Below are 14,789 nucleotides of genomic sequence, written 5' to 3'. Positions count from 1 at the left end.
ATTGAAGATTAATTCTTGTCATACCCCGACTACTTGGATGCTGCCGATAATAGGAATCACGGGGGTTCCATCCAGTCCACACTCGAGTATTTAAAGATATCGTCATCAGCAGCACCGATGAACATCAAGGAATGTATTCTGGAATTATCTATTTACAACACACAAAAGTGTACACTTTGTGATAAAATAGTCATTCGTTCGCTATATTTTATGGCTCTTCATACACATCTCATAACGACTTATCTCCCTTTGACCGCACAGTTGTCATGTCAAACCAACGTACCCGCTCCACAACAGAGCTGTCGGATTGTGCATCAAAACACGATCACAAGTTGGTATCGAACATTTGTGTTTAACATCAGCAGTTTGGTAGTACTTATCTAAATGGTGATCTTGCAACCACAATGGCTACTCTAAACTGCTCCATGCTCCAACTAGATGAAAACGATCCTGTATCGAACACTGTTTAAAATGTGAGCAAAGATGACTCCCCTGTAAGGCAAATCACACATGTCTGTTTAGAAAAGAGTAACAGCTGTTCAGGTTTATCACAAACATGCCATAAAACATGCAACCTATTTAGTAAATTCAGTATAAAATTGCTCATCAAAGTCACTTAGATTAAACTCAAAATAGCAATATTCTACATGATTTTGTACCATATGGTGTTATTGAGACAATGTATCTGAACAGAAAACAGAAGTACCGACTATAACTGAGAGTATTATTTCCATATTAAAATATAGGACCTACACATTCTGATCAGGACCTACACCGTTTTATGGTTTTGGGTCCTTAGGGCCTGCAGCTTTCATTGTTTCAGTGCAAACACTGTTTATATTGCATTACATTATAGTGGGTGAGAGAGCATGGTTTTATACCGGTTTTAGCAATATTCCAGCAATATCAAGGCGGGGGACACCAGAAATGGACTTTACACATTGCACCCAAGTAAGGAATCGAACCCGGGTCCTCGGCGTGACGAGCGAACGCTTTAACCACTAGGCTACCCCCACCAACCCTCATAACATTACAAGCTGGGTCTTTCTAAAACAGGTATGATTCGTCACATTCACATCAAAAGTCATGGATGATTTGTCAGAATGATTAAACACCAGGGAGTGAGTGAGTGAGTTGATATCTAACGTCACATCTGACACATCAGCAGTATTTCAGTCATATTTTGACCAAAAACATTTACACAGTAATCAGTAATATGTTTAGACAATAAGATTAAACACAAGAGTAAAACTATTTCAGAGTGCAAAGTTCCTACAGTGCATCACATCATATATCTCCAAGTAACATATAATTTTGTTTAATTGAAGGGAAGTATTGTGACATGTTCACTCACTTACAACATGTAAATACCTTCACTACGTTGTCTGTACACAAGTACATACGACCACGCCCACTAACACACAGAGTCCGTATGGATACTGACACCATCCTGTGATGTCAGTATGTTTCTAACAAACTGTCCTGACTCTGTCAGATGGATGACTCTGTGTTATGAGTTGTCTGTCACCAGGATGTCGCCTGTGCTGGTACTTGTGATACCCCCTGGATCCTTCAGTGCTGTGTGTCCTGTAGGTCTGTAGTTGAACACCACATCTCCCTCGGGGGTCAGACACACGACACACTTGGTTCCACAGTCAGACACCAGGATGTTTCCTGTCCTCGTGGTACAGAGGAAGTAGGGATACTTTAAGATGTTTCCACCTCTGTGGCCAGGACAAACTGACTTCAGCACGTGTCCCGACATATCCAGGATATCAACACAGGGAGGGGACTCGGAACTTGCTGCTAGTGTTGATGGTGTCAGAGACGTTATACCCCAGTACTGTTTGCTGGTTGTGATGGTCGACAGCAGCACCAGGTCAGGGTTCACTTCAACTGTTACAATCTGACTGGTATCCAGCACAGTGACAGCCACCTGGTTGTGTTTCAGCCTTGTTATACCCCATGGTCTACCTTCCAGACTGAGCTTGCTGTGACCTGGCTGACTGTTCCTGGTGTAGAAGGACTTTACACTGTTGTTGTTGTAGTCTGTAACTACCACTGTGTCTGTACCATTCACCTCTAACACCGTCACGTCAGTGGGGTCTCCTCCACCTGCATCTCCTGCTACTGTCTCCTGTAACACAGGAGCAGCCTTCACTGTCACGGAGCAGCCTTCAGGTCCAATGGTGTCCTGTAACACAGGAGCAGCCTTCAGGTCCAGCACATCGTCATACTGGACGTGTATCTCACCCAGATGGAGATCTTCCAGTGCTCTACTCAGCTTGTCCGTGTCCTGTCTGAATGTTATCCTGTCTATTCTTCCCTTCTCCTTCACGTCTACGACTCCGACAGCCTCCACATCACCGGCCTCACATCCCTGATACATCTCATACACATCCATGTCACACTCAGATTGTAGAGCCTGGTCTATCAGCTCAGTCTGTTGTTGGTACATCTGTACTGACATCTCACCTGACTTTATGTCTGCCTTCAGTTGTCCAATGTGTCTGTCAGACATCTCTTTCAGTTCAGACAGAAGTTTCCGTTCCTTGACTTTGATCACCTCTATTGCTGTGAGACTTGCAGACTTGATATTTGATTCTATTTGTAGGTGAAGCGCCAATTCTTCACCGACCCTGGAGTTTTGTTTTCCCAACATGTGTTTTCATCTCATTGTGTTTCTTTAACAAATTCTCTTTATTCCTTTTCAGCTCGGTTTTCATTGCAGGAATCTCTGACTCAATTTCAACAACCATGTCACATTTCCTGTGATGGATGGTGCAGCATGTTTGACAAACAGCTGTTTTACAATCTTTACAAAGATATTTGATCCTCTCGTCCTTGTGAACTTTACACATGACCTTTCTATTCACCTTGACCCTTGTCTCTCCAGACAGGTCAACTACGTCATGGTGACGGGAAGAGGGGATTCGTTGGTGCATCCGTGTACATCGTTCACACAGTGCGTCGTCACAAACAGAACACCAAGATGTAGCTGGAGTTGTCTCCCCTTCCTCCTTACAATAACTGCAGTTAGTTGTATCTGAAATAACCATTCATTCATGTGGTGATATTAACCTGGTGACATCACAATGTATTATAGGGCTAGATGTGGTGATATTAACCTGGTGACATCACAATGTATTATAGGGCTAGATGTGGTGATATTAACCTGGTGACATCACAATGTATTATAGGGCTAGATGTGGTGATATTAACCCTGGTGACATCACAATGTATTATAGGGCTAGATGTGGTGATATTAACCTGGTGACATCACAATGTATTATAGGGCTAGATGTGGTGATATTAACCTGGTGACATCACAATGTATTATTGACATCACAATGTATTATAGGGCTAGATGTGGTGATATTAACCTGGTGACATCACAATGTATTATAGGGCTAGATGTGGTGATATTAACCTCATGACATCACAATGTATTATAGGGCTAGATGTGGTGATATTAACCTGGTGACATCACAATGTATTATATTGGTAGTATTTTTCCTGTACCACGATTTGTCAAAAGACCGTCACATGATTGACTACAAAACACGATATTGAGTTTTCTGATAAATTACGATATTAACTTGGGTTACTAAAATAGACAAGGAATACCGAACGAAGGGCTTCCCCGCTGATCAGCCAATCAGATCACTCGGATAGATGGGCACAGTGGGTGCATTAAAAGTTTACATTAAAACCCGTTTCTCTTTAGATGTGGTATATTAAAACAGTGATAGACAATGTATGAGGGAATCGATATCGGTTTTATTGACCTGAGAAAAATAATATCGACCGCGCAAGTTCGGTCGTTATTGTTTTACTCAGGTGGTGATATTAACCTCGTGACATCACAACGTATTATAGGACAAGATGTGGCGCATTATGAGGTGAGAAAATGTATCAGAAACATCAGAACACGTCTCAGTAATGTAAATATGTTTTGAATTGTCTCATCCGTTGTTGTTCGGATGAAGAATAATGTTTCTGAGGTAGATCTTGAGTCGTGTCGCCTCTCACATACTGTCTCTTGATAGAGAAACACATGTCCACTGTACATGTTCGTTTTGTACTCATTCCTTACAAACAACATCAGGAACAGTTTTATATATATCACAGGAGCCACAAATTGCTAAATATCTTCTAAGGTCCGCATATGTTCCCATTATGTATAATCAATTATCCTGTTACCTGATCACAAACAACTCGTATATTAGTACAACCCACAAATACTCACCTTTAGATCCAGGCCCAAACGAGTCCAACAGTCCCTGGATGACAAAGATAGGCTTGACGTCATCCGCCCACTCCTCCACTGGTCTCTCAGGGTCAGACACTTTCGTCATCTTCCTGCAGCATGGACACAGGAGAGACTTGGCACTGATGGCTTCTGGTCTGGTTTTGGTGTAGTTGACGACACATTTCCGACAGAAGGTGTGATTACACACAAGTGTACAGGGCTTGTCAAACACCTCTGTACATATGGTGCATGTCAGGAAGTGTTCTGTCAACTTCTGGGAGGTCGCCATCTCTCCTACAAAACGACAACAGGCACGACATGAACATACTATCCACTATCCACTGTCCAACCCACAACATTCATCACACCAACACCGACCATATTTGTAGTCCTGATATACAGACAGGTCTGAAGCTACAAAAGCCGAGTCAAGGGATCCTGCACTTGAAACAATAAACGAATCCAGCTAAATTAAAACATAATTCCAGACGTACGCAGATCCTATCGACAATGAGAGCAAACATTCGTAGACGCATCTAAACTGACCCGTCTGTATTGTGTGTATATGATGTGTGCGTGTGCGTGTGCGTGCGCGTTTGTCTCTCTCTCTGTCTGTATGCCTTTCTTTTTCTTTTCCTGGTCATACGTAAAATATAGAACATCCATTACTTCACATATTTCACAATTTAGTGCACCGAACGAACAAACAATCCTGTATTGTAGAAGCGTTAGAAGCTTGAAACTGGATGAAGTGACGGTCTGTTGGTTTGATTATTATTGATTATTTCCAACTTGTAAATTCCCTCTCTTGCCTGACATACTAGAACCGTTGAGCTACAAAAAGAATGTTTATGAGAACTTTTTAGTTCATGTAACACTGCCATGAAAGTTATGTGGTCGGTCCCCCGTGCTGTTGTATGAGTTGCGCTATTTTTCTAAGGGAATCTGTTATTTTCTGAGGTTGACAGTGTGTATATAACAGACTGTTTATGTTCTGGTGTCACGGAACACCATGAATATGTAGCCTGTCAGTGAGCACCTTGTCAATGGATCTTTGCAAATCGCCGTCATAAGCTTTACAACATGCAGTTCTGCACCGTGTAAAGTGTCACATGGCGATACCCGCTCATTACCATATCGAAAGTAGGAGACGTTAAGTTCGGATTCCGGTACATCACATGTCAGATAATGTGGTAATGTAGAGGGATTTTACCACATTTTGTGCTGTAGCAATTATCAAAGATCAATTCAGTAATAACTTTAACATACACACATGATACATACATCAACATACATCGGGAAAGATTTCAGTAATGAAGTCAACAGACCGATCAAGGAAGTAATGAAAGTAGACACTTCATACACTATGCTCAGTCTAAATATTGCAGTATATCAGGTGCCCGGATTTGAGAATGTGCCTGGAGATGACCCAACAGTTAGATGAACCATTGTAGTGTTACCTGTACACAGTAGGACAGGTGTGTAGCGTTATAACTGGAATAGACACAGCCCCTGTGACAACACACTTACCTGAGACAGCCAGGTAACCGGTGTAGAGGGAAACTGTGCACCAGGCGACTTCCGGATCAACTCGTGTCATTCAGGGACATGCTGTTTGCATGTTACGGAAAAGGACGAGTGATGCCGAATGGGTGATTGTGTTTTGAAATCGATTTGAACGCCCAGTGTTACGATTCCCTTATTTATTGGTTGCTGACTTATGGCTGTGATATTATTAACTAAATCCGTGATATTGCTGGATGACTGCATAACTGAATCACTCACTCACCCAGGAATAAATCACGCCGTTATCTTATTGTGAATGTGCTACACTCCACATGTTGTCTGTTGGTTGATTTGCATATGAAAAGCAATTGAATCTTGGAGAACGTTCATATTGACTCGTCAGCTGGTCACTCGGAACATCCGGGTTCGCTTCCCCAACACTGGCACGATGTATGAACCCCTTTTCAGGCGTCCCCCGCAGTGATACTGCTAAATGTGGTGTTAAATCACTCACTAACTTTTCTGAGGAACGTCAAGACTTCACATTTATTTGTACTGACGTTTAATATCTAAGAGTAAATACGGAAGTATACCGGACGAGAATTGTGTTGTGCTGGTATCAGTGAAGGGCTCCTGACCGTCAGAGCTCCTGGACATGACACCCGCACGTTGACCCTCAAGATAACTGAATGATGTCGGTACAGTCACAGACTTGTGTACAGATTGGTCAAGATTGACATGTGGTTAACATAGGTCACGAACCGTATGTTTCATTCCACATGAGATTCTGGTTATCAAGGATCAAGGAACGTCTGTCTGTCGTACGTCGGACGATATGAATAGGCTCCGTCACTTGGAAGAATAATTGTTGTCATACACGGACTGCTTGGGTGCTGCCATAATCGCAACCACTCGTTTATCCGGCCAACACTCGACTATATACAGATTGCCGTCATCAACATGTGGCTGGAAAACTGAGTGCTTCGTTGACCATCAAGTAGGCATGTAAACTGTAAAAATCTATTTACAACACACGGGAACAGCTCAAATGGTGATAAACTATTCATTCGTTCGCTGCACTTTATTGGATCCTTGCAAACCCAGGTTAAAATTGATTTTCAGTAACCTACGCTTGTCGTAATAGGCGACTAACGGGATCGGGTGGTCAGTTTCGTTCACTTGGTTGACATGTCCAAATTGTGTAGATCGATGCTCATCCTGTTGATCACTGGATTGCCTGGTCCAGACTCGATTATTTACAGACCGCCGCCACACAGTCGGAATACTGCTTAGTGCGGCATAAAACTAAACTCACTCACTCACACTCACTGTATTTTATTGCTCCATATAAATACGTCATCACGAGTTATCTCCCTTTCGCCACTCAGTTGTCAAGTCAATCCAGTAACAGGTGTTCATCTTGTTGAACAGAAGGCAGCTCAGACGTATGTCACTTGACCGTACACACAACATCTGTAGTCTACCTGCTCTACATCTGTAGTCTACCTGCTCTACACCTGTAGTAGGCGTGAGGCTACACTACCACTAGTCGTGACGCTACACTACCAATAACCGTGAGGCTACACTACCACTAGCCGTGAGGCTACACTACCTCTAGTCGTGAGGCTACACTACCACTAGTCGTACGGTTACACTAGTATCAGTTTATTGCATGAAGGCCAGAGGCCCATATACAGAATAAATATGTATGATATGTACAACATATACAACATGCGACACACACGTTACATTGAATCTCTTCTCAATATAAGCGCGTGATAAATAAATAGAGCTACCTTATACTACCACTAGACGTGAGGCTACACTACCACTAGCCGTAAGGCTACACTACCACTAGACGTGAGGTTACATTACCACCAGTGGTGTGGCTACACCACCACTAGTCGTCAGGCTACACTACCACTAACTGTGAGGCTACGCTAACACTACCCGTGAGGCTACACTACCACTAGTGGTAAGGATACACTACCACTATTCGAGAGGCTACACTACCACTAGTCCTCAGGCTACACTACCACCAGCCGTGAGGCTACACTACCACTAGCCGTAACGCTACACTACCACTAGATGTGAGGCTACACTACCACCAGTCGTGTCGTGAGCCTACACTACCACTAGACGTGAGGCAACACTACCACTAGTCATGAGGCTACACTACCACTAGACGTGAGGCTACACTAACACTAGTCCTGAGGCTACACTACCACTACTCGTGAGGCAACACTACCACTGAGGCTACACTACCACTAGTCGTGAGGCTACACTACCACCAGTCGTGTCGTGAGGCTACACTACCACTAGACGTGAGGCTACACTACAACTAGTCGTGAGGGTACACTACCATAGTCGTGAGGCTACACTACCACTAGACGTAAGGCCACACTACCACTAGTCATGACGCTACCCTACCACTAGACGTAAGGCTACACTACCACTAGACGAGAAGCTACACTACCACTAGTCATGACGCTACACTACCACTAGACGTAAGGCTACACTACCACTAGACGAGAAGGTACACTACCACTAGTCATGACGCTACACTACCACTAGACGTAAGGCTACACTACCACTAGACGAGGAGCTACACTACCACTAGTCATGACGCTACACTACCACTAGACGTAAGACTACACTACCACTAGTCGTGAGGGTACATTACCACTAGTCGTCAGGCTACGCTACCACTAGTCGTCAGGCTACACTACCACTGGCCGTGAGGCTACACTACCACTAGCCGTAAGGCTACACTACCACTAGTCGTGAGGCTACACTACCACCAGTCGTGTCGTGACCATACACTACCACCAGCCGTGAGGCTACACTACCACCAGCCGTGAAGCTACACTACCCCTAGAAAGGATGCTACACTACCACTAGTCGTGAGGCTACACTACCACCAGTCCTGAGGCTACACTACCACCAGTTGTGTCGTGAGGCTATCCTACCACTAGACGTGAGGCTACACTACCACTAGTCGTTAGGCTACACTACCACTAGTCGTGAGGCTTCACTACCAGTATTCGTGAGGCTACACTACCACTAGCCGTGAGGCTACACTACGAGTAGCCGTGAGGCTACACTACCACTAGTGGTGAGGCTACACTACCACTAGTCGTGAGGCTACACTACCACTAGTCGTAAGGCTACACTGCCACTAGACATGAGGCTACGCTAACACTGGCCGTAAGGCTACACTACCACTAGAAAGGAGGCTACACTACCACTAGTCGTGAGGCTACACTACCACTAGTCGTGAGGCTACACTACCACTAGTCGTGAGGCTACACTACCACTAGCCGTGATGCTACACTACCACTAGTCGTGAGTGTGATACAGGGGGATCTCCTTGATACTTATTGGTTTCAGTAACAGATGGTCCAAGACTTGCAGGGCACCATTCACAAACGCACGCACATCTGCCTGGACAGACAGAACTGTTCCTTCATCACTCATCATGGACTACATGATGGTAACTGACGCATACCCTGACCCACTGACATGTCCAGTGTAAATACAATATATCCTTACCCCTGATTTCAGCCAGGCAGTATTTGATATACACTACATCATGGTATCTGACGCATACCCTGACCCACTGACATGTCCAGTGTAAATACAATATGTCCTTACCCTTGATTTCAGCCAGGCAGTATTTGATATACACTACATCATGGTAACTGACGCATACCCTGACCCACTGACATGTCCAGTGTAAATACAATATGTCCTTACCCTTGATTTCAGCCAGGCAGTATTTGATATACACTACATCATGGTAACTGACGCATACCCTGACTCACTGACAAGTCAAATGTAAATACTATATATCCTTGCCCTTGATTTCAGCCAGGCATTGGTTGATTACACGACAATAAAACCATAGTTAATGGCCAAACCTAATCCTGAATTTCCACACACGTTTTCTATTGTAACCGTTTTCAGACAAATACTTAGTTGCCCAAAGTGATCTTGAACAGCTGATGATATCAACAGCTCTCTTGTATGTTGTCAAGTACATTATGTATATCTACACGTCAGGTCTTTGAATGGCATTTAGAAGTGATACACACAAGGAATAGAGTTTGATGAGTGAGTGAGTGAGTTAAAATTTAACGTCACCTCGGGAATGTTTCAGCCATATAGTGACGAGAAATATCGACGGACTGTAAAATAACTGGAGCATCACAGATAGATATAAAACTAGCATGGAAAACTAAAACATTTTAATTAAAGTAGACAATACGTTATAAATCACAGGCTATAGATCGCCAACAGCTGAAGGTAGATCACCATACTAGGAACCATGGGGACTTACATTACTTTTGCTGCCTGCATGGACCCTAGTTGGATTTACACCTTCCCTTCAGCCGCTGGCGATGGTAGGAAGATTTAGCCGAAATTTAAAATAACAAATATACTACGATTAAAAAGTATGGTTGAGCGAAATTGGCTTGGAATGTTTTAGAGAGTTTTATGGATGTCAACTTCTTTATTATGAGGAGCACAACGTTTCTGAGTATATCCTTACTCCTTCATCTGGTGAATGAATGATAACAGGCAGAGTGTATATAACTGTACACGTTGGTATAAACACTGCATGTATCTATTAACAACACACACACACACGCACACACACGCACGCACGCACGCACGCACACACACACACTTACAATGTGTAGAGCCCCTTCTAATGTCCCCCGCAATGATTTGGCTGGAAAAGTGCTAAAAGCGTCGTGAAACCGAAACTCACTCCCTATGATAAAATATTCATTCGTTTGCTGTATTTTATTGCTCTTCAAAGATCACAGTCACAAGTTGGCAAAGCAATTCATGTGTATGCGTGCAATAGTAGTTTACTGTATCTAATTGGTAATCGGTTGGTCACAACGGCTGCCAAACCTTGACTAGTTTGGCTACTCTAGGTACCGATGAAATACGACCCCCCCATCCAATACCGATTTAACCTCCACAGCTTGTTACCTTCTGCCGGCGTCTGCAACCACAAGATCGGAACTTCCGTCGGCATAAATGTGATCAGAATAACGTATGTAAGTTGTGACAGGTGTGCAAAAAGATTATTGCCCTGTAGTGCAGATCACACAACATGTCTGTTGAGAAGAGAATAATGACAGGTGTTTAATACACATATAAATGTATACAACTTACATTCCAAAACGTCATCTTTTGGTGATTGTAAAGAGCTTCAGCAAAAAAGGTGGCAATTTAAACTTTTCCCCTTGTTTTGGAAGCGTTTGAGGAAATATTCCCCTAAACATCACAGAGAAAAGAGCAAGTAAGCAGAGGAAATGAACGTTTTGTCTCTAATTGCATTCGACAGATTCGGTGGAGACAGTGTCATGGTGTGGGATGTCATATCAAGTACACAAAAATCTGATTTCTTTAAGGGGGGAATCAGCAAATCGGTAAAGTCCTTGCACGTCACATACTTTCGATTATGGACCGACGGAGTTGTTCCAGCAAGACAACGCTACTTCACATACAGCACGCGTCACGGTCCGCTACCTTGCCAATTCTAACGTCAGTGTCTTGCCATGGCCTTCCCGATCACCAGATCTAAACCCGACAGAACACCCATGGGATGAAGTCGATCGACGTGTACGTCAACGTCAAAACACGCCTCAGAGACTTCCACTAATGCCCATCACATTGCAGGAAGGAAGGAAGGTGAGAGAGTGAGTGAGTGAGTTTTTATGCCGCTTTTAGCAATATTCCAGCAATGTGAGAATCGTGTTCGGCGTGACAGGCGAATGCTTTAACCACTAGGCTACCCCACCGCCCCACATTACATCTCAAGGTGTGTCCTTCTACAACAGGTATGATTCGTTATATTCATATCGAAGTCATGGATGATTTGTCAGAGTGAGTGAGTGAGTCACTGAATGAGTTGATGTTTAACGTCACAACAGCAGTATTTCAGCCATATAGTGTCGAAAACAATTTACACATTAATCAGAAATATGTTTAGACTATAAGACTAAACTCAAGAGTAATATGATATTATAATTCCAGAGGGCAATGTTCAGTGAAATGTTTAGACTATAAGTTTAAGCACAAGAGTAAAAAGTTATTTCAGAGTGCATCAGATCATATCCCTCCAAGTAACATATAATTTTGTGTAATTGAAAGGAAGGATTGTGACACGTTCACTCACTTACAGCATGTAAACACCTTCACTCCATCTGATGCACACAGGTACATAAGACCACGACCACCAATACACAGTCCCCGTGGATGGTGGACACCATCCTGTGATGTCAGTATGTTTCTAACAAACTGTCCTGACTCTGTCAGATGGATGACTCTGTGTTGTGAGGTGTCTGTCACCAGGATGTCACCTGTGCTGGTACTTGTGATACCAAGAGGATCCTTCAGTACTGTGTCTCCTGTAGGTCTGTACTTGAACACACCTTCGAGGGTCAGACACACAGCACACTTGGTTCCATTGTCAGACACCAGGATGTTTCCCGTCCTCGTAGTACAGCGGAAGCAGGGATACAATAAGATGTCTCCACCTTCGTGGTCTGGACAAACTGACTTCAACACGTGTCCCGACATATCCAGGATATCAACACAGGGTGGGGACTCGGCACTTGCTGCTAGTGCTGATGGTGTCAGAGACGTTATACCCCAGTACTGCTTGCTGGTTGTGATTGTCGACAGCAGCACCAGGTCAGGGTTCACTTCAACTGTTACAATCTGATTAGTATCCGGCACCGTGACAGCCACCTGCTTGTGTTTCAGCCTTGTTATACCCCATGGTTCACCTTCCAGACTGAGCTTGCTGTGACCTGGTTGACTGTTCCTGGTGTAGAAGGACTTTACACTTTTGTTGATGCTGTCTGTAACTACCACTGTGTCTATACCATTCACCTCTAGTATCGTCACGTCATAGGGGTATGCTCCACCTGCATCTCCATGAACTCCCACGTTAATGGTGTCCTGTAACTCAAGAGCAGCCTTCAGGTCCAGGACGTCGTCATCCTGGACGTGTATCTCGCCCAGCTTCAAGTGCCCTACACAGCTTGTCCGTGTCCTGACCCAATGTCAGTAAGTGTTCTGTCAACTTCTGGGAGGTCGCCATCTCTCCTACAAAAAGAAAAAAAAAACATACCAATATTTATTATCAAAAGTTCAAATCTAATACAGCTCCAGGGCCTGATGGCATTCGAAACCAGTACACGAAACTATTCACCTGTGTCAGTTCTCTTCTAGACAAAAGTGATGTTCCTCCATGGTTCTGCAAAGGTCACACAATACTCCTTCAAAAGAAGGATACTCGACTGATCCCCAAAACATTCGCCCTGTTACATGTTTGAATACACACAAATTAAATATTCACAGGGTGTTTGACAACACTTGTATAATCTTACTGCTCTTCCAATGATATAATTTGTAGAGAGCAGAAGTGAGCAAGGAAGGGGTGTTGGGGTGCACGGATCAACTTCTTGTACAAAAAAAAGGGTTTTGAAAGAGGCTAAAATATATCACCAAAACCTCTCCATGTGCTGGATTGACTACAAAAACATGTGACCCTGTCCCTAATGAATGGATTTTCAAGTCTCTTCATTGTATTGACCTCCCTGAGGGACTACTTGATTTACTCAAGTCTTTAATGAGTTGCTGGTCGACTCAACTTGAGATGTACTGGCAAGGGCAGGTGCAGACTTCGGATTCTGTTCAGAAGGGGTATATTCCTGGGGGATTCTTTTAGTCCTTTGCTTTTTTGTTTGTCTTTAAATCCTTTGAGCTTTCTGCTCAATAAAGAGGAGGGTTACCATCCCAGACCTTCTCAGCGCAGATCCCCAACCTCTTGCCCCTTTCCTTTACATGGATGACATCGAACTTCTGCCAGAGGAGATATCAATTTGAAAGAGCAGGTTCTCCTTGTCGGGTCCTTTTCTAACCATATTTGCATGCAATTTGGACAAATGTAACACTCTTCATTTGAAACGTGGCAAGGTAGTTAATGATGGATCGGTCAAGTTACAAGGGGGAGCAGTCATTGAGCATCATGTGGAAGATCAGGCCTACACCTATCTTGGAATGCAAGTTCGAGACAAGCTCCAGAATGCCCCAATTCAAGACAAACTTCGGACCGAGTATAAATCTCGGTTAAAGAAAATCTGGAGCTCTGAGCTCAACGCTCAAAACAGGATCGAATCCACCAATACGTTTGCTGTGCCAATCCTTTCCTATTCCTTTGGAGTTGTTGATTAGACAAAACAAGACATTCAGAGTGTTGACCGAATGACCAGAAGGATCATTTCTGATAATAGAGCCCACCACCCTCGTTCCTCTCTTAATCGTTGATATATGCTAATCAATTATGGAGCACAGGGTTTGATTAATGTGGAGGGTCTTCATGATGGAATTCTATTGTGTACTTTGGCACATTTTTACGTATCAGATGATTCTCTGGTGATGCATGTCAAGACTCATGATGAAAGCAAGGAATTCAATAGCTATTTGAAGCGTTCCAAGGTTGTTGGACAGAATCTAAAACATAAGGTTGATTTATTTTTAATGGCGATATCCTATTGAACGGTACAGCGAAGGGAGTAAACCAGAGAAGTCTTTCAACAACTCTGCCCAGAGTTGGTGGTTTGTGGAGACGCTTTCTAAGAAACCATTGCATCGTGTGTACATGCAGCGTTTGGAACTGAACAGTAATTCAACAGACTCCTTCGCCTGGATGCAGTCGGTGGGTCTTAAAAATGAAACTGAGAGCTTCCATGTTGCTGCTCAGGACCAGTCACTTTCCACTCGCAATCGCCAAAATGTGATTCTTAAAGAAAACATCAATATGAAATATCGATTATACAATTAATTTACAGAGACTGTCCAACACCTTGTAAGTGAATGCACAAACAGCATATCTTAAACGACATGATGGCATGGCTCGGTGATTAGATTACCGTCTTCGCCAAGCCTGTGGCTTTGACTCCGAGGTCCAAATGGTGTTTTAAAACTTCTTTAGAGTAGGCCC

The 14,789-nt window shown here is 43.5% G+C and overlaps 2 protein-coding genes across 3 annotated transcripts; both read right to left on the bottom strand.

Moving 5' to 3' along the window:
* Positions 1–529: 529 nt before the first annotated feature.
* Positions 530–13,710, bottom strand: LOC124272686. Its single transcript, XM_046707868.1, has 3 exons — positions 13,631–13,710; positions 12,731–12,836; positions 530–2,137 (listed from the first exon to the last, which is right to left on the bottom strand). Exons 1-3 carry the CDS (start codon positions 13,708–13,710, stop codon positions 1,511–1,513), a joined length of 813 nt encoding a protein of 270 aa, XP_046563824.1. The 3' UTR covers positions 530–1,510.
* Positions 2,331–5,884, bottom strand: LOC124272690 (E3 ubiquitin-protein ligase Midline-1-like). Of its 2 annotated transcripts, none has more exons than XM_046707875.1 (3): positions 5,783–5,884; positions 4,250–4,546; positions 2,331–3,046 (listed from the first exon to the last, which is right to left on the bottom strand). In XM_046707875.1, exons 1-3 carry the CDS (start codon positions 5,850–5,852, stop codon positions 2,631–2,633), a joined length of 783 nt encoding a protein of 260 aa, XP_046563831.1. In that variant the 5' UTR covers positions 5,853–5,884; the 3' UTR covers positions 2,331–2,630. The 2 variants fall into 2 exon arrangements, with proteins under 2 accessions (XP_046563831.1, XP_046563832.1); XM_046707876.1 differs by having other exon boundaries at positions 5,713–5,798.
* Positions 13,711–14,789: the final 1,079 nt, after the last annotated feature.

This window comes from Haliotis rubra, unplaced genomic scaffold (assembly GCF_003918875.1).
Source record: "Haliotis rubra isolate DU_JTF1 unplaced genomic scaffold, ASM391887v1 Scf1719, whole genome shotgun sequence".
Taxonomy (NCBI): Eukaryota; Metazoa; Mollusca; class Gastropoda; order Lepetellida; family Haliotidae; genus Haliotis; species Haliotis rubra.
Note: the sequence above shows the minus strand (reverse complement) of the source record. Positions and strands in the feature narration are given on the sequence as shown.